The following is a 20,614-nucleotide window of genomic DNA, read 5'->3' as shown; positions in this document are numbered from 1 at the left end:
AATCAAAATGTGGCTTCACTTAAAGAGGAACACTGATTCACAGACACATGTGATTTCTTTAGAAAATCTGCAAAGTTTATATTGTTGGAAAACACTTCAAATTTTGCTGTTTTTCCGATCAGTAACTCCCCTTAGTGTTAAATGCAATAATACAAATATTATGTGTTTATTGTGTATGTATTCATTGCCAACAGCCTGTACATTTGACCTATATTTGTGTATATTTGACACGTTTTCCACACGTCAGTTTTGGTATCTCCATGCTGTGTTAATGGGCTTCCCCCAAAACATGTTTATCTGATATAGGTTCTTTGATGTCTTGTGTCTTGATGGATTCAGTATACGTATTCCTCTTTAGGTAAAGAAAAAACTGCTTTGAGTTTTGCCCATTTTATGTTTAACATCAGCACGCTGTCCCTGGCAGTACGTTGGAAACATCCACACAGTGACCCCTTTGCATTTTAAAACCTGAAATACCTGAGGCCCTGGCTACTGCGGTACACTATCATCAATGGCTGTATCTGTATTTACTGTTGTGTGGGAGTCCTTTTGATCAAACTATTCCCACCACCAGAAAGATTGAGAAGTGACCTTACAGTATGAGAAGAACTTCTCACTATATATATGATTATACAGTTACAGTGAGTACGTTTTATAGTATTTATTTCTTCCAAAACAAGGATATGATGTGTCTTAAGTCAACAGGTTTGAAGCATATTTGTTACATTTCCACAGTATTTCTGAAACGTTGCTCTGGGTGGATTAGATCAGAGATGTATCCACAATAATTCAAAGTGCAGTGAAGTATTTCCAATCAATAAACAGTAAAACACGAGGATAGAAATACAACTTATACTCATTCATGTCTTAAAGAATACAGATTTTAAGCAAGTTTAGTGGTCTCATTAGCATTTCTTTTTTGTTATCTGTAATTATGCATTTTCTGTCAGGTTTGCATATTTGTATTTTGTTTGGGGAAAGTATTCCTGCATATTGTGTATGTCAACAAATCTGGACACAAGATGAATGTCTTTTAGTGTCATGATTTGAGAAATTGCATTGCGATGTAATTTAATATTCTAATTTGGTTGCATGGATTTTCACACAGAAACCCACCTGGCTGAACAAGTTCATGTGCACATAAAATGAGCAAAAACTATGAATGATTTCATCCCCTGTACACAATCTGATTGATAATACTATTTGTTTTTCAGTCAAACATAATCGTATTCTAAATGTATTCGATCACTGTATGAAACAGACATTGCTATTTAGAAAATTGGTCATATCTATTAGCAGTTTTTCAAAGGACTTATATTTAAATAGTACCTCGACTAGTTGTACATCACCACTTCACTATTTTTGTTCTACAGTAGGGACATTCTGTTTTACTAAGCACACAGTTCTCACATAGTACATAATGTTGGCAAGGCTGCAGGACAATGCAACGATCATGCTTTTGGCAAACTATACATTTCTTTGACTGAAGCTGATATATTACCTGTGGGGGAAAGAAGAGAATGGATATCAGCCGCAACTTAGGGAAACACTTCATGCAGATTGTTCAAATTAGCATGGCAAAACTTAGCTCTGATAAACCCGTTAAAAACTAGATGCTAAAAGTGAAATTCTATGTGTGATCTATTCTGTCTTACCCCGTCTATAAGGTCTAGGTCATTACGCAGCTGACTCTGGAGCGAGTGGAGCTTTGACAAGGGGAGCTCGTCCAGCTCTCCATAGCTACGTAGCAGCGGCGTCCCCGGGGTGCGACAGAGCGCGTCAAAGTCCCCTTGGAGCTCTTTGAGCTTGCGCTGTGTCTCCTCCCACTTCTGTTCGGCCAGCTGCCGCTCCGCCTCGGCCGTCTTCGCTTGCTCCTTTGCCTCCAGAGTGTCCTTCTGACAAGCTTCACAGGCCTGGAACAAAGAGTTGCCATTACATACAAACCCATAAGCTAAGAGGTGTCTTAAAGGTCCCCTATTAGACTGTTTTTCATCAATATATTATAGGTCTCAGATATATACAAAACATGTCTCTGAAGTGTTTTGCTCCAAATAGCGAACAGATCATTGTAACATCCCATAATCCCCTCTGTTTCAGCCCTGTTTCAAAAGTGCCGATTCTCTGTCTGTTACTTTAGATCAGGAGTGGGGAACCTCCAGCCCCCGGGCCGTATACGGGCCGCGAGACCATTTGGTACGGCCCTCGAGGTAATTTATAAACACACGCAAAAAAGAAATTAAAGAAATCTAGACCGCAAAATAATTAAACAAGCGAGTGCCTGTTTTTCCTGGCCAAGGTCAGGTTCGTTGAACACAACACGAGCCTAATGTGTCATCACGTGGTATATGTCTCGTCTGACAGGGGAGCAGTTCTGACGGAGAGCAGTACCCATAAGGAGCTGTACACATGCCGCAGTTTTAGCGTGGCGATCTGCTCATCTGTCATTCTGATCATACAGTCAATAACTTTGTTGTTATTAGCATCTGGTTAGCTAGCTATGCTAACAAATATAAGAAGCTTTTTCTACAACCAGTGAGGTAAAGCCACATCTTTATATGATCATTATAAAAAAAGAAGAGAATAAAAAGGTATAAAATACTATATGACAGTAAAAGAAAGTTGTTATTAATAAACAAATACAATAAATAAATAAATACAGTTTGAAAGGAGTGATTTGTAAAATATCCATAAAGAAAAAGAAAATCTGCTTACAGTTCTGTTTCATATGGGTGTTGAGAGATGTATCCATAGATCTCCTAATGTTGCTCTCAAAGTGCACCTGATTGATGCTTTTAACTTCAACATTTAAAAAAAAATCTTCCCGTGGGAGCATGCCCCTGGACCCCCCTAGAGGAGGTTAGGTCCCCCACCCCTGCCTTAGATGAAAATAAGGAGGATGTTTATGTACAAAATTGGATTTTGCATAATAGGTGACCTTTAAATTGAGTTAGTTTACATCACTGACTTGTTTGACCTGGTGCCAGGCCTCCTCCCACTGTTTGATCTTCCTCTTGGCCTCGTCCAGGTCCCTAAAGAGCCGAGCCAGATCTGCACTGCTGGCGCTGGACGTCAGGCTGCTGAAGACTGGAGAGGGGCTCGGAGAGAAGCTGCCACTCACAAAGTCCCAAATGCTGCTGGCCCCGCCGTTCAAGCCTAGGGGAGAAGTGTTCAAGTCATAAGAACAAGCAGTGGATAGTTGTTTACAATCATTTGGACCAATGTCTAATTGCTAGTGATTTAGTTCAGAGAAACGGCATCTTTCCAGTAACTCTAAAAGACATATTTCTCAGCGTAACTTCTGGAAGGTTGAAAAAAATGCTCCATACTTAATTACGCTAAAATATGAATATTATTGAAAAAAAAAAAAAAGAGGTTAAATATTGCAGAAAGATAATAAGATAAGAACTGTATTAACCTCAAAGTAAATTCAGATGAGAGATTGCTCAAAACAATAACATAATAAATAGCTTGATAATTATAAAGAATTAATAAAGACACCACTGCAAACATTTTTAGCAATAAGAGAAAGAAAAAATGTAAAGTAAACTAGAAAAGTGGATAACATGAGAATTAAACAGTAAAAAAAAAACATTTATAAAGTGTTATGCCAACACCAGTGCAAAAATAGTATTTCATAGTAAGGTATAATTAGAAAACTAGCATAAAAGGTAATATTTTGAATGATAAAAAGAGTTTTGTAAAAAGTATTGAAGATGTTATATTGCACATGAATTGGATATTACTTTTGTTCTCACTGTGTACGAGTTCAACTATTTCCATTGCCATATAAGACTGAGATTCAAATCTGAAGTCGAATGCTTCCCAGCTCACGCGGAACAAAATGCCTGATGCTATCGGCTCACCTAAAGAATTCTGGGAAGAGGAGGTGGGAGTTCCCAGCAGGCTGTGCTCCTGCTTGGCTAACATGTTGGAAGGGTGATTCTGCTGCGATATGGAGGCAGCGAGCAGGGACTGCGACAGAGACTGAGACAGGGAGCTGAGCGGGGAGGTGGAGAGCGAGGAGGACGAGTTAAAGGAGGAAGATCGGCCCAGAGAGCCAGGAATGTTCACAGGAGCGGAGCCACCCAGCATCCTCTGTCCTGTGGGGACAACCGAAACACTGCTGTTACATTTTTATAATTTACAGGCATATCATGAGACCACTTGTGTTTGACAGCTGAATGCACTTTAACAAACTGCGTGTCCTTACTTGCAAATCCCATACTGTTGTCCTGCTCCTCCAGCTCCTTATCCAGAGATGCAACATTGATGTCACAGAAGTTCAGGTCCAGAGCGGATCCTAAGGGGAAACGGAAAACATCTGGCTGACATTTAAACAAAATGCAGAGCGGCAGTAGGCAGCTCAGTGGCTTCGCAGTGGACTTAACAAACACATACCTATGACTGACTCCACAGTGTTGCTCCCCGGATAGAAAGGAGTGGCTTTTGCATTCATGGTTGATAAGGTGGTGGGTGAAGAACTATCCGAGCCGATGCTGGAGGCCAAGCTGGACGTTATGCTGGAGGTGAAGCTTGTTGCCAAAGGGTTCACAGCAGAGAATACAGTATGTTGTGTCTGGAAGGGAGGCACAGGTGGCATATTTCATTTCTATTGTTGATTACACATCTCTGTCTGAAACCAGAGCCCAGGTGGGAGAGAAACTTCATTTACATGCACAAAAACCGATATAAAAAAAACAAAAGCATTGTGGCCCTTTTAAAATCTCCCAGCAACTTTCATTGTGTGATGTTTCCAGGTCACAGTGATCCTTGTCACATCACAATGTAGCACAATTAAAATGACTAGGAGCTTTTAATAGTATTTTAAATCAATAATGATGTTAGATTTCATTTCATCGGTGACAAAAAACAAAATCCAAACCTGTTTTTCTTGGTCCATCATTTTCTGATCCATCTGCCCCTTGTTCTTAATCTAAAAGTGATAAATAACACAAAATAGCACATTTTTTGTGACAAAATGCTAAAATAAATAATATAAAATAAAGGCATGTTGGAACTGCAATAAATCACAATATCACAAACTTTTCATTTGCAATGATTCTTGCTATATTCAAACATATTGCTTTTGATTACACATTCTTTTATAATAACAGCGAAGCAGAGACAAGTGAATTCAACCTAAGGGCAATTCTGAGTGTAGTGTTACAAAGGACAGATTTTCCAGCCTGATTGCAAGCTTGAAGTTCTCACATGTTGACTAAATGTGACATTGATTACAAAAAACATGCAACAAGGCTCAACAATGTGTTTTTTTCAAGTCACTCATGTATAAAGGTACTCAATGCTCTCATCAAGTGACAAGATACATTGCATTTTTTTTTTTTATAAAGAACAACCGACACATTAGTCTCAAAGTGATACAATTAAAAATGACACGAATGATAAATGACAAATTGAATTAAAAGGGGAATGACAGTGATGCATTAAAGCCCTGAGTTGTGTCTGTGTGTTAGAGTCTACCTAAAGCTGGAGAGTCTGTATACCTGGTCCTCTCGTTCAAAGCCCGGAGCTTTGGGATAGTTAGACGTCAGAGATGAGACACTGGATGTGGTGGACTCTGAACATAAACTACTATCAGTAAAGGGGTTAGGCCTGCTGATGGATCCCACTGGGGATAACAAACTGTCGCTTCCTGAGCTTGGAGTTACAGTCGAGCTATTAGAACATGAAACCTGAGAAAGAGAAGTGCACATGGTCTTAATGAAAGGATGATCAAAGTATGGATAAATAAATAAAACCAATATTCTAAATCAATCTATTTTAGAGTGAGAATGTAACAATGAATAGCTTCGAATGATGGTCTTACAATCAAAAGCAATGACGTAACGGAAAACAATAATGACAAATCAATGCATGCCAGCAGAAAGATGAGAGCATGGTAAACAACATAACAGCTAAACGGATGAATTGTTATTTAGGGATTTGTGTTCTCTTGAAATACAACACCATGTATGTGTTTATTCTGTTGAATTTCCTTTTGAAGTCGTGACATAGCAACGGGAAAACATACGTTTCCTACTTGTCCGTTGCTGCTGGTTGCGCTGCCCCCGCTGTTCCACTCGCTGACGGGACACTCTGAGTACTGAGAGCTGAGCTGGGACTGAGAGCTGGACTGCATCACTGTCAGCAGGGAGCTCATGGTCTCCTCTGTGGAGGGGATTCCTGACGGGAGTACAATTAATGATTCAATGAAAATAGCATAAACAACGAGATGTCCAACAGCCACATTCCGACAACATTGCTTGTTGCTAAGGCTGCATGGCAAATGAAAAATGCTAACGTAGCCGAATATCGCAATAACAATTTTATTTGCTTCTTTTTTTTTTTAACTGATATTGAAGTTTACTTTTTTTAGCCTTGTAATACAAAAAGAAAATATTAAACAGCTTGAACATTTAACTGAACATTAAAGGCCCCAATAAAGACTATTTCCTTACTTATTCTCTCTTTCAACTAACTAAGAAAGAGGCTTTTACAATACCTATGTTTAAAATGTTGACAGTGCATATTTGAACATTTGGGGAAACCAAGACAATTATCTGACAGGTGTGTATATATATATATTAACTCATTTGTTTTCAAGAGTACTGTGACAGTATTTCGATACACTTTGACTTACTTTCTACGTGTGCAAACGCACAAAACGGTCCTCTGGGACAGTATCCGGTTTGTCGCATATCATTGCATTTGGTTGATTTGTAGATCTGATAGGAAGAAAAACAGACAAATCAAAAAGACAATGAGTTACAAAGTTACAAAAAACTAGTCAGTCACAACGATACTATCAAAACAATAAAACCCCACAAATACAATATCTTAAAACTGCAGGATTACACATTTCTCACACTACACATTATTTAATTATGGTTGTTAAACTTAACTAGTTAACTAGTTAACTAGTCCATTTTAAGGCTTGAGTATTGTAATTCAAATGTATTATTGTAAAAGGAAAGCTAAGATCATCTTGCAATCTACTTATTTATCTAAATAGTTATCACCGCAATAAACCGTATTTAATTTAGTCTTATTCTACAATATTTGACTTCGTATTCTTTTCTTGTAAACATCATATTCTATTTACATGTATATAGACTTCTTCTTATTTTATTATATGTTGCATCGTTGGAGGAGTCAGAAGAATTGAATTGCCGTTTCTACACTGTAGCGTATGTGCATATGACAATAAACCCTTTGAATTGATGTATGTTATTTTAAGAAGTGTCCCTCACCTCTGGGTGGAACTGCTGTTCGGTGCGGGAGTGGCAGTACTGGCAGCTGTCTGCACTGTCACACTTTGAAGGCTCGCCCCATTCATCCCCATGTTTCACATTAGGGCAGGGAGTCGACCTGCATCACAGTGAGAACATTTAACACGTTACAATCATACAACTCAATACCCTGTTTCTCATTCTAAAACTCTGTCATCATAACTTACCTATATTTGAACTTTCTTGGATTTCGTCTCCGATCTCTACTGTTGTGGTAGTGGGGGCAAGCGTAGCCCTGCCTGCATAGTCGGGGGGGCTTTGTACACTGATCGGTTTTATAGTTGGCTAAAACAAAGTTGGTATCTGCAAAAATAATTGATGTCATTTTATTTTTATTTTGCAGGAAGTGTGTTACCTGTTGCATGAGCTGGTTATCATGAGCGGGGGGGGGGGGGGGGGTTACTCACCTTGCCAGCGGGGGTCTTCTGTCAGAGTTTTCTCGATCATAGCTTGGCTGGCTAACACTCCTGGCTGCAGGTCAGGAATACCTTCCCCAGATCCCAGCTGTCCGTTCTGAAGGGCTTCTTGTGCTTGAATCTCTCTGTGCACATAAAACCAAGGTTAGTTCCATCCCTATTGCTTCGAAAAGCATACAAATATTGGTTGTCGTTTAAAAAGAGTTAAATATAGTATTATGCTAAATTACTGAATCACTGGCCTCTCTTAATGTTTATCATAACACTGTACATTTATACAAGTGATCATTGGTGAAACTAATTCTTGAAATACTATAGAGAAGAAAAAAAAAATGCTGAGACTTTATACTGGACCATCATCAGAGGGTTAGGGCCACATGAGACCTTTTTAGGAGATCTGAACAAAAGTGAAGCTTTTTTTGGAGTCAAAATTGTGATTCTCAAAAAAAAAGGAACTTTTGGTCAGATGAAAAATATATTTACATGTGGCCCTTAACCTCTTCCATAACCATCCGGTATAAAAAACAGCGGTGGGTCAATAAGGGATGGGCACAGGATGATAATTGTTTTTATTAAAGGTTTTATTACAACTGTTGAATGGGTTTACTTTTTATGTTTGCTTAGTTTGGCAGCTGTGTATTTATGTATGTGTATTTCTTTGTGAAATGTTGTGTTTGTGGCTGCAAATGTCCACCTCTGTGGTACACTAAAGTTTATCTTCAATATAATAAGTTACAGGCAGATGTACCAGCATTTGTTTTGGTATCATGGTATCAGATAACCTCACTCAGACTCTTTCAGCAGCACAGAGCTGAATGCAGCTATTTGTCTTTTTTATATTCACTGAACCAAGCCCTTCAAACAGTGTTACAGACTCAAATGTGAGTCTGTAAATCCATTAATTACTACGGACATTCTGTTGACATTACATCCAAGTTGGCTGATTTGTCTGTTCCTTTGTGAGTTCAAAGTTTGGCAGGGAATAGAGAGGCCACTATTTGCTTTATATGTCACCTGATATCATAGACTGGAGGTCGGAGATCATGTGGCCCATGAGCGAAAGCACAGTGGAGGCCATTCTTCACACAATGCCCTCGAGCGTCTGTCTCATGGATGCAAGTGCCGGTCTTGTAATAGCGTAGATGGTACTTTCGCTCTGTGTCGCCCGTGGTCCGGTGTAAGTAAGGACAGCTAAGGACGCAAGGAAACAACATTTTAATATTTCAGCGAAGAAAAAATAATAAAACACTGAACACTTTCCTAAAAGTAATATATTCTTCTAGTACTTATAGCTTCATATCTTATATCATGTGAAAACACAATAGCTAAGCACTGCACAGACATTTAAAATATGGTCCAATCAAAATAGAGTTATTATTATATTGAATTGTAATTAGAAATAGGGTTCTCTTATGGCTGCACACATTTTTAAACAGATTCTACTGCATTTGCAGGGCTGACACACTAGCAACGCCTCAAGAAATGGATGGCCAATAAGCCTCTTGAATAAACAATTTTTTCCCTTTCTTGAGTAGCAACAGTTGCTATGGCAACACAAAAGGTTATACAAAAATAGCTGCCATTGGCAGAGGATGAACTGTAAGGACGGCAGACGTTCATTTTCCATTAGTCCAATAATCATAGTTCTTTTTGTTTTTTATGTTGGGCTCTATTATGCTGTGCCATTTGTAATTCCTGGTCACACAGAGAGAACTGCAGCATCCTTAGGAGGGATACCATATATTGTTTCAGTTACGTTCATATTTATTATTATAATGCTTGACCTCTTTTATAGTGAGTTCAATGCCTGTCACTCTGATGCAAATGATGCCATGTACAGAACAAAGGAGACTATGTGGTCACAAATAAGAAAAAAGGAAACTAAATTGGTGTCTTATTGTAGGGGAGAACTTTTTCGTGCATCAAATCACATCAAATCAAATTAGAAGAAAAAAATACTGATACTGATATTGTGATACTGATCACAAAGCAACAACCAAATATGGCTAAACAGCATATCTAGCACTCCTCACTTTATTAAATAATACACCCATTTTTCTATCTCATCTTTAGAGCACTCTTTTCCGGACAGGAATCTATGATTATAACTGACACAGTCCTCTCTTGGCTGGAGCTGATCTGCACATATGTCATTAAAACACACAGAGCTTGTTTATGCTGCAGTGTTACTAAAGATACAGCAAGCTGATATAATTAACATGTTTTTTAATCTATAATTTTCAATCCAAATTCACAAACACATGCTCCTAGTCCCCGGCAAACATCTCCGCAGAACAGTTAGCTTCATTGTAGAACTGCAAAGTAGAGTTTAAAAGTATTTTTTTTGTAAATTGTCATTGCAATGTCAACCTGTGCTATTAACATGTCAGGAAAGACTAACTGTTACACTTGAATATAGTGTACACTACATTCTGTCTGTAGGCACTACTTTCAAGCAATCTGCAGTATTTAGGGCGTATACTGAGAGCAGCAAAAGGGCAGAACTTAGTACACTTTATCATCTGTTTTTATAGCAAGAAAAAAAAAATGTTTTGATAATTTATTTACCAGTTATTTTAATTCAAAACATCAGAATTTCAAGAAAAAGCAGCTTCTCAAATATGGAGATTTCTCGTTTCTTTGTTTTAAATAATAATAAACTGAATATAGTTGTCATTTAAAGATATCACTTTGGACTATGACTAAACTGGAGAGAACAGATGTTGCTGCTATTTCATAGACAAAACTATTGATAGGGAAAATAGTAAGTAGATTAATCAGTGACAATAATAATAAGATTATTATTTGCAGACCTAATGGCTTCGTTTTGTGCATCCCTATTAAATTAATAACACACTTCCCTTGATCTTTATACAATAACACAACAAAATGTCATAACGTTTTTTTCAAATACTGTCAAACTCACTATATAAAACAAATAAGTAAACAATATATATATATATATATATATATATATATATATATATTATATATATATCCATCCACACAGTTCTTCCCAATTAAGACATATCAAGACCCAAACCTATTTAAGGGACACCTGAACGTTTTTATACTTTATGACATTTCCTGTGCTTTGAATGTTTTAGTGGCATCAGTTTGATAACATATTTTTCCCTAAATCTACAGAGGTTCTCATCCCAAACATGGCAGCAAAACATCAGTCAGCAGCTGCATAACAACGCACTGAAGCTTTCATGAAAAGACTGAAACGTACTCATCTCCATCCGGGCAGATGCCTGTGGTCTCGTCGTATTTGGTGCAGTACACGTCAGGGCTGTAGTTAAAAGTTCCGTCTCTTCTTCTGATAGGTCTTCTTCTCCGCTGGTTGAGAAAATGCCAGTGAAAACACGTAAAGGGTCTGTGCTGCGTACACTTGTGCTGAAGGAACAACGGGCACTGCTCTGTCCTGAACTCCTTCAAGTATCTGAAACAATGAAAAGCAAAGTTAACAGTCTCAGGAACCGCGTTCTGAATTGAACACTCATTATGAAATAAGTCAAAAGCGGGAAAAAAGTTTAAAGACAGTGTTGTGTCGTGGTATGCAGCTAGTGTTGTAGCCTACTATATATTTTGGGTCACTAACGTAAGCTTGCTATTCAGAGAGTAAACTACGTTAGTGTTTGGACGTAACGCTTGTTGAATGTCCATGAGCGTACGTCTATAAATGTGCGTAGCAAGGGGGAACTCAAAATAAGGCCGAGCTATTTACAAGCAGACTGGTTAGCGAGTTCCTGGCTAATCATTTAGCAGACCAAGTTGACGGTTTAACATTCAAAAGATTATTCAAAACAGTTCCCCAACTCGGTAAAACAGTTATAAACGATTCCGTTAACGCATGGCTTGACACTTAAGCGATTTAAGACGTCCGTGTTTCCTACATTAGGGCTGGTGTCGTTAGCGTGCAGTCGCTGTTTGCTATGTGACGTTAGGTAGTCACAAAGCCTGGAAAAGCACCATGTTTTCAACGCAAACATAAGAGTTGAGGAATGCGAGAAATGCAAACGCGTATATGTGCACGTGAAAAAAACATTTTCTTCAACGAGCCATGTAGTTGTTTATTTGCAGCAGCTTTACTCACGTATAGTGGGTAGGTTTCTCGGTTTGAGGAGACGCATTGGCCGCCGTTTTCGAAACCGACGGCATTTTCAGTCAAAACAATGAATTGCGCATGCGCTCGGATCTGTTGCTCGCGTCCATGCATGCACGTCCGCATACACTGCATCAGAGCAGCAGGGGGCGCTGCAAACAACACCTTGTTTATGTCCTCTGGCTTGTTGGAGCTGATTACTTTATCTCTATCAATACACATTCTGCCTGAATGGTCTGTTATATTTAATTATAGTACAATTAAGGAATATAACAATAACCCCATTTATTTCAAACACTTTAATTACTTGAACATAAACTGTTAGACTGTATAAACTGGGGGGGGGGGGGGTGTAAAAGCTTTTCAGGTTTTCTCTTTTAGAGGCTTCTTTATGTAGCTCATTGCACTGTTATTATATTTCTCTTTTCTTTGTGTGTTTCATTTGTTTTTATGTCAGTGATTATGCTTAGTTTAAATATAACAGATTTTTAAAGAGTAAAATCATTTCACATTATTTAATAATGCATGTGTTTATAATACAAGTCTTTAATTATTTTTAAATAGGTGATCTATTCTTGGAAAGTATGTAATATGAGTGTTTTTTTAAACGGAAATGCAGGTTTGGCAGACAATGCACAGTAAATACTTCAATCTGCTGCTTCCAAATACAAGTTTCCAAATGTCTGTTTTAAGAATGTGGTTACTTTTATATATATATTTGATGGGTTCTGCCTGAAGCCTTTAAAAACCAACCCTATTTCTTCTCCTCTGTATCTGGGAAGATAATTATTCTATTCAGGTCTTTTTTCCTGCAAGGGATTTTAATTTACAAATGCAATTATAGGTTTAATCCATTATTCAGCTGCTGAGGTCCTCCGGGTGCACGGCCTTATAATTATGCATAAACCCTGGACTGTCCTGTTGTAATTACTTTGACATGCCCCACCCCCACTCAGATTACAGTTGGATGTCCAGTAACTTTCTAAGGCAGGAAACATTTAGTCTAATCACTTTATGTAGAATTATATTACATTTGGTTTGTTTTGGTGTGCACAATTAGATGCCAGCTCATTAGATACAATTCTACAATATAATTTGTATGCGATACAAAAGCTCTGCTATGAAATGTTTGATTTTTCGGAAGATGTTTTCTATATTCATTAACATGAATTAAAGTGACAAAATATAGAACAACAAAAATCTGCCTTTATCCATACCTCTCTGAACAAATCTGAACATCAAGACTTGTGTTTTTTTCCCTCACTTAATGCATTATCCCATTGTTTTGCACCTAGTAAAGTGGCCACTGTGTATATTTGCATCTGCACAAAGTATATTTGTACTTACATTAGTTGAAGCAACAGCAGCTGGTGTACAATGAGCATACATGTACCCATAAGCCTGCAAAAATACTATTTTTAATAGTTTTACCAACAACTATCCAAGTCAGGAAAAAAGCTTAAGGTTCTGGTATCATCATCAATTTGCTGCTTATCTGCCCAATATTTTTGCATGAATTACGTAATTATTTAGCATTATTTTCTTTAACCAGATAGATGTGCATCCTGCATCATCCAGAGGAAGTAATGCGAGCGAGGGGAAAAGTCACACCCTCTCTACTCTCTGTGACGTCAGCCACCACAAACCTTTGACCTCACTCAGAGCTCTCAGCTGTACACACAGTCCACTGTCAACCTCTTCTCACAGCATCTCCAGTGTGTGTGTGTCTGTGTGTGTATGTGTGACGTAAAGATGATCCTTAGTCTCTTACACCTTGTCGGACTCGGATGGCCTCTAGGTGTTGCTACTTTGTCTCAGAGAACATGACAGCTCTCATTGGATTACTACTTCCCTGTCTTCCTGTTTTGTGTACCGTCTGGGGCCCTGATAGAGACACGTGCTGTATTCAGAATGCACTAAATCCAAATTTAAAAAATACATATTGTCTTTGCCAAGGTTTAAAAACTGTGAAAACATGCTGAATGCTTTCCTGCATGATACGGAGATGGGACACAGAATCTTTAGCATCATGTACCACAACAAGTTTGCCTCTGATAAACAATCACTTAAACAATCCTCAGCGCTGCTTTCCCAGGCTGCAGGAACTGTTACAGCTGGAATAACAGTTTGTGGTTTGGACTCCTGTTTTTCCAAGTCACGCCATTATCTCTAACTGCCTCATGCAGGCCTACCGCAGACTGGCTATACACCTTTTATATGTTGATGCACAATGCTCAATCTGAGCGTGATACCGTTTTGTGGACTCTTTTATGGTTGTGACATAATACATCCACCTGTTGAGGTCAATGCACATAAACCACATGCTGTGTCGGTGTTCTAAGAATATAAAAAACAGATAATATTCTGTAAACCCTGTTATGATTCAAGAAATGCATATGCATCTGAGCACAATTTGACATGAGAAAGCACTGTAATATAGTAGAAAACAGGAATTTATAATGTTCAATAAACAGTTTGAGGTTGTTAAACTTTATAGCAGGTTTCATTAAAGCCTCTGATGCGAGACCATTTCAAATGTTTAAGCTGCACCTGTGTAGCCGGGTAATCTGCATTACATTAACCTCTGATCAATGTGCTAATGAGCATCTTTGTTCTGTCAAAAGCATTTCATCAAACTCTACATGATGATGGGAGAATCCACGCGTCCACAGTTGGCCTTTGGTATTTGATGTCTCATGTTAGATTTGAGTTTTTCTGTTCATTTGATAAAAACAATTAGTGGAATCCGTTTACAGATAGGAGAACAAGCCACACATGTGAAGATTAAGTATTTTTGGAGGTGGCTTTTTCTGTCACAGGCCCATGTCTGGTTGGCTATTGCAGTTTATCAGTGTTATATGCTTTAAATAAGAACAAAAAATGGAAGCAGCTTCACGTTGTCAACAGTGAAGGATGTGTTTAGGCATTGTGATCCCCTCCTGGCAAGGCAACACCTGCTTCTTTTCTTTATCATCATGCTAACAGGAGCTGACAAGTGTGGTAATATCTTATTCCATAATATAGATGAGCTCAGACATCAGATTCTGGACAGATTCAAAGACAGGCTGTGACCAAAATTCTAAAAATAACACATACAAAAATAAAGGGTGTAGCTACGATACCCTTTATTTAATGTGTGTAATACTCGAAGACATACACAAAGACTTCCATTTTATATTCCTGGAAAAGTGCGATATTTTCTTTATTTCTAAAAAATAAAACACATTTTTGTGCATTTTCCATCATATGTTTAGCTTTACAAAAGGACATTTCCGTTCAACAGAAGAGAAACAGACAGGGGTACAGTTATATTTACAGTGAAAAGAAAGTCACTGCTACTCGTTGCCTCTTTGGGTTTTTTTCTACCTGTAATGCCATTTTGTCAATGATGGTGTTGATGGTGTGTATTACATTATAATTATTTTCATTTTCAATTCATCTGCTGATTATTTGGAAACATGTCCATCCCTATATCCCTCTAATTTCAAGGTGATGTATGTAAATATTTAGTTTGGTCAGTCCAAAATCTAAATATATTCCCTTTTTTTTATAAAATGAAACACATTTGAGAGGTTAAAAACATAAATTTTGGCAATTTTTGCATGCAAACCAACTTTAACCATTAACCAATTATCAAAGACGTTGGTGATTATTTTTCTGAAAATAAGTTGACTAATGGTTGCAGCCCTAGTAGGTTATACATCATTATGCAGGTGTTTCCATGTGGGGTTTAACTGAAGAGCCAGAAAATGTTATTTTGCATGACAGATCACTTATTATTTTCCGTCTTACACAAAAGCTGTTGTCCTCTGACACTCATCTATCCATCGCCTTAAAGGACAGAAGCTGACATTTTGCTCCTTGCCATCAAACACACTTTTTGAAGAAAAAAACACACACCGAAAACTAAATAAAAGTAAATAATGAAACATGTATGAAAACATGAACATAGCTTCAAGTACCTTATGTGCATTGTAATCTACTTAAAAGGATGCACAACATGAGTCATTCCCATTCTTACTTGAGTGTATATTTTTGTGTTTTTGTTCAGAAAGTGAGCAGGTTAACTGAGAGGCATACCAGATGAAGAAAGCTGAGGTTATTTTTCACACTGGTTGAAATGTTAAGAGTTTTTAGCACACCTTGTGAGTTTCTTGTCCCTCTTCCTATCAGTCACACCTCTGACACCACGCTCCTGACAGGGAGGTGTAGATCGAGGGTGTGGTGGCAGAAGCGGTTCACCACTGACCAGCTGGCCTTCTGCTTAACGAAGAGCCGCAGCTTGTCCCTGAACGTCTCTCCTAGAAAGCTGTAGATAATGGGGTTGAGGCAGCTGTTGGAGAAAGCTGCCAGATTAACAATATGTCCTGTGAGCGGGTAGTCGTGCCACAGGGTGGTAGCTGTCCTCTGGGCGGGGTCCGCCGTGCCCTGCAGGAGCTGGATGCTGATGAAGACGTTCTCCGGCAGCCAGCAGATGAAAAACACCAGAACCACGACAACGATCATGCGCAGGGCCTTCTGCCGCCTGGGCCACAGTCCTCGGTGCTTCTGCGCCCTCATGAGGATTCGCCCGATTAGAGAGTAGCAGAGACCAATGATGGTGAAGGGCACCAAAAAGCCGATGGTGACCTCCAGCCACTGGATCTCCAAGACGTTGGCGAAGCAGAAGTGCACCTCGCCCCTGTGCTGCGTCTGCACGATGGTGAAGGGCAGCAGCGTGGCCAAGATGGACGCCATCCAGATGAGGCCGCAGCTGAGTTTGGCGTGCTGCATAGTTCTCAGAGGGCTGCTGCTTATGGAGCTAGCTATGGCAATGTATCGGTCAACGCTCATCCATGTGAGGAAGAAGATGCTGCTGTACATGTTGACCTGCAGGAACAGCGACATGAAGGTGCAGAGGACGGCGTAGTCGTAGTATTTCTCGTTCAGATTGAAGACCTCGATGAGGGAATCAGCCACCAGGATGAGGTCGGCTGCAGCCAGGTTGACAAAGTAAAGGTCGGGGATGGTCATCTTCTCTCTGTGGTTCAGGTTCACCACCAGGATTAAGATGTTGCCGATAAATCCAATAGGAAAGAGGAGGATGGTGTACAGGCAGGACAGGAAGAGGCCGATGGTGTAAGATCGGTTTGAGTCTTCGGTCAAATCTGTCGCGTTGTACTCATATGAAGTGTTCACTGTGGTGTTAACGTATATCCAGACCAGAGAGGTTGTCTGCACTTCCATACTGACTGTGATGGGACTGTCTTGAATCATAGCCCACATGTAAGTCCCCTGTTGATGCTACATCATTAGACCCTGTTCCTTCCCAGTGATGTCTCTTTACAGGGTGAATCATCTATGCAGCGTTTGCATGCTGACAGAAGTCAGGTGAGTGGGGCAAAAAAAGTTATGGTTTCCTTGACCTCATGTTGACATCAAGGTTCATCCACACATAGATTCCAGACACGAAATAAGAGCACCTCCATGTCTGAAAATTGTCGTAACCCGACTCCTCCTTTGAGTCATCCGATTTGTCCATCCAAGTACGTGAGCATCTTTATTCAGCGAGCCTCGGCCAGAGACGCTATTGCTGTGACACCTGAGCTGTGGAGAGAAAGAAAACAAATCAGAACATGACAGACAATTAGGGGCACAGACTTGGAAAAAGCAGCAATTCTAAATAAGAACAACTACAAGGTATAGCATTTTTTTTAAAATAAAATACACCCCTTAGATGAAGAAGACAGCAGTCCACTTGGAAAGAAGAAGTTTAAAGGTGTCTGAAATAAATGGCAGACATCAGTTAGCACATTAACATTCAAGCTTCAGACTTAAACAGATGCATTGAAATCCTCCTTAGAAATCCTTGGCCAATCACAGGTGGAGAGATGGTTCGTCCAGACTCAATGACTTTTAATTGGTGACACATATTTTCAATACAATTGAACAAACCTCTATGTTTGGAAGGTTCCAGTCCAGACACATACATCTCAGTTATATATTATATAATATAACATCTTTGTTGTATATTAACTGCAATAGTTTTACGATGCTTACTATCTCTTCATTTGTCGAAGAATTTCAGGCTCTGGATTTCTGACTTTCCCCAGGGATAGGAAAGACGACTACAATGTTAGGCAAACGGGACCGTTGGCAAACATGCACAGCCCTAAGGGTTTTATTTCCTCCTGCAATATGAATGCGTTCTTAACAGCAGTAGCCTTCACAGCAGTAATTCAGCACACGAAAGACACATTTGATTATAGGTTAAAACTCTTACAAAGAGAACATTCAATAAAGGAATAAGCATCACACAACCCTTCCTATATTTTGCATCAATATATAGTGAAATATTCCTCTAATTAAACAAATGATTATCTTTCTTTAATATCCAGGATAATTCACATCTCATTGAAATAATATTGTAATGTTTTTTTCTTCTGAGATTGTTTGGATCTGAATAGTTCCCACCATAATTAGTGAGATCTGACAGTATGGGAAAGTGCTCTCCAGGAAATTAAAAACAAAGCTACTTCAGACATTTAACGGAGCAAAAGCTACGGCTTTAAAAAGCTAATAAACTCATTATGCAACAGAATTACAGAGACACTAACATTTAAATGAACTGTAAATTAACAAATGCATGCAGTTAGTGAAAGACATTACATTTAAAAACTTGAAAATGACCACAAACAATAGCAGAGACGTCAAAAGCAGCCCTTACTTTCTTAATTGTGTGGTTTGTTGCTCCTCCATGCTGGTCTGGTACAGAAGTCGGAGAGCCACAGATTTGTAAATCCCATGTCCGGGCTTCTCTTCTGCACCACCTGCTGTTTGGCCCAACCCTGAGAGGAGAGGAGGGGGGGGGGGGGGGGGGGGAAGCAAGAGATGATGTGTCAGCCATGGTTTGTCACCACGCTTCATCACATTACCTTTATTTTTATTTTTGTTCCCCAGTATGTGATTACAGGTGAGCACTGAGCACCTACAAAAAAGAAAGGGACGGCAGATTTGTCTTTTGTTGTTTTTTGTTTTGGATTTTTGTTTGTTTAATGGATAAAAGAGACTTAGAGAAAGTAGTATGGACTGTATATATACTAGGTTGCTATACCAAGAGAGCTGATTTGACCATAACATGAAAGTTTGGGCAGCAGATAAGAAGTTTTACCTTGACCAGGCAGTGTTGTTATGGAAACCACTTGTATTTTCTGCAGTATTTGTTCACCTGGGTTGTACCTCTTAGTCCGAGGTTCCGTTTAAACACACCCCATATGACCCTTCTTAGTTTTTCCATCAACTTGTTTGTGAAGTAGTGTACCCACTGATCTGCATCGATTATTGATTCCCCCACAAAACAGAAGACTTTGCTTATTTACTGTTCATTCTCAATACTGAAATTACATTCAGATGAGGCTTAGAAAACTGTGAGCCTTCATGCTCAATAAGGAGGAAACAGAACAGACTGCTAGCTCCTGGAAAAAGACTCAAATTAACATAATTGTATCTATCTATAAGACCAAACTGTGGCTATGGAGACCTGTTTGATGTGTTGTTGGCTAGTGTTTCCTTAACAGCCTTGAGATGCCTGCAATAATTACAGATACACAAAAACCATCTGCTGCAGAGCTATTTATATATTGATATTGAACAGACAGCATCAGAGCGAAGTATATTGCTGTTGATTTGATTGGAATCGTCACAATATGCAGTGGAACATTCTATTTTGATGAAGTCCTTTTTGGATAAAATCACACAAGGGGTTGTGACAACAAGAATTTCAGATTACCCCCTTAAGACAGAATGTGACTCTGAGGTCTTTGCATGGTGGGAAAGTCACTCCATCCTCAGACAGCCGGAGGGGAGAGAGGCAGAGTCCGAGGCTGGATCATTGCTGGCAGGTTTGGGGTTGCAGCTCCTTTGGCAGTGCTGTGCCTCGGCTCCAAGGCTTTAAATGAGATACAAACAACAACAGAGAGAGAGTGTACTGGAGGAGGTTGAAGACAGGGCAGGTCACTCTCATGTTTGGCTATGTGAACAGAGTCTTTGGTGTGGGGTACAGTTCAGTATTTATAGAGACAGTTTAAAAAGTTTGAAAGTGAAGTGATGCCTGCCAGTTAGTTCAAGTGCTACACACGACATACTGCACCTGCTTCTGTATATATTCATTGAACCCTTTAAATGTAAATGTCACTGCCCTAGTTAGTACGTCACAATTTTGTTTAGGTTATTTAAAGAGGCTCTATAATGATTTAAGGGGGTTTTCCCTTTCCTGTACTGTGTTATATACAGGTTTTGGTGCATGTAAATGGTCTCCCAAGGATATAAGTTCCCTCCAGAGGGAGTTTCTCTCCTACCCACTCCCCCCCTTGACTGAAACTCCTCCATTGTAGTATTTTGTTTACTTCTGCAACATAGTGACGTCATGTAACACGCATGCTTTTATTGGCTAGCAATCCAACACAATATACGTGAGAGGCTGGACATCTCTAAGAGGTTGACCAATCATAAGAGCCGGCCAGCTAACCAATCAGAGAAGACTGGGTTCTGGTTTCAGACAGAGGGTGAAAAGAGGTGCTGCAGCACAGGCAGTATGAGATCAGGCAATACAAAAGAAAAAGAAGAAATGACATACACACCACGTAAGTTCATGGAAATCAGAAACGCAGCATCAATAAGGTAAAAAAAGAACACCTGCACGCACCAAAGTTGTACTTTGGTAAAAACTCCAAAGTATTTAGAAAGTGTATTTAAATGACAAAAAGTAATGATTTTTTTGTGGACGTTTTACTAGTCCTATAATGCTCTCAGTATCTCACAGG

At 39.1% G+C, this 20,614-nt stretch overlaps 2 protein-coding genes across 9 annotated transcripts; both read right to left on the bottom strand.

Moving 5' to 3' along the window:
• Window positions 1-646: 646 nt before the first annotated feature.
• Window positions 647-11,943, bottom strand: unkl (unk like zinc finger). Of its 8 annotated transcripts, none has more exons than XM_079644143.1 (16): window positions 11,805-11,943; window positions 10,941-11,150; window positions 8,720-8,896; window positions 7,697-7,830; window positions 7,457-7,592; window positions 7,251-7,368; window positions 6,641-6,725; window positions 6,032-6,183; window positions 5,505-5,693; window positions 4,883-4,933; window positions 4,399-4,576; window positions 4,211-4,321; window positions 3,864-4,100; window positions 2,966-3,153; window positions 1,656-1,913; window positions 647-1,501 (listed from the first exon to the last, which is right to left on the bottom strand). In XM_079644143.1, the coding sequence occupies exons 1-16, from the start codon at window positions 11,867-11,869 to the stop codon at window positions 1,346-1,348; spliced, it is 2,445 nt and encodes an 814-aa protein (XP_079500269.1). In that variant the 5' UTR covers window positions 11,870-11,943; the 3' UTR covers window positions 647-1,345. The 8 variants fall into 8 exon arrangements, with proteins under 8 accessions (XP_079500269.1, XP_079500271.1, XP_079500270.1 ...); XM_079644145.1 differs by having other exon boundaries at window positions 4,211-4,300; XM_079644144.1 differs by having other exon boundaries at window positions 6,041-6,183.
• Window positions 11,944-15,120: 3,177 nt separating this feature from the next.
• On the bottom strand, window positions 15,121-17,294 carry gper1 (G protein-coupled estrogen receptor 1). Its single transcript, XM_079644101.1, has one exon. It carries the CDS (start codon window positions 17,076-17,078, stop codon window positions 15,987-15,989), a length of 1,092 nt encoding a protein of 363 aa, XP_079500227.1. The 5' UTR covers window positions 17,079-17,294; the 3' UTR covers window positions 15,121-15,986.
• Between the last annotated feature and the right edge of the window lie 3,320 nt (window positions 17,295-20,614).

This window comes from Notothenia rossii (genome assembly GCF_949606895.1).
Source record: "Notothenia rossii genome assembly, chromosome: 8".
Classification (NCBI taxonomy): Eukaryota; Metazoa; Chordata; class Actinopteri; order Perciformes; family Nototheniidae; genus Notothenia; species Notothenia rossii.
This window is presented reverse-complemented; position numbering and strand designations above follow the sequence as displayed.

Bases quoted from the DNA above. Each gene is read 5' to 3' on its own strand.
- unkl (XM_079644143.1), bottom strand. From the start codon at position 11,869: ATGCCGTCGGTTTCGAAAACGGCGGCCAATGCGTCTCCTCAAACCGAG. The intron at 7,831-8,719 runs GTGACATATAAA...TTATGTGCACAG, and splicing joins CCTCCAGTCTATGATATCAG to AGAGATTCAAGCACAAGAAG. The intron at 4,934-5,504 runs GTATACAGACTC...TATCACTTTTAG, and splicing joins GCTTTGAACGAGAGGACCAG to ATTAAGAACAAGGGGCAGAT.
- gper1 (XM_079644101.1), bottom strand. From the start codon at position 17,078: ATGTGGGCTATGATTCAAGACAGTCCCATCACAGTCAGTATGGAAGTG.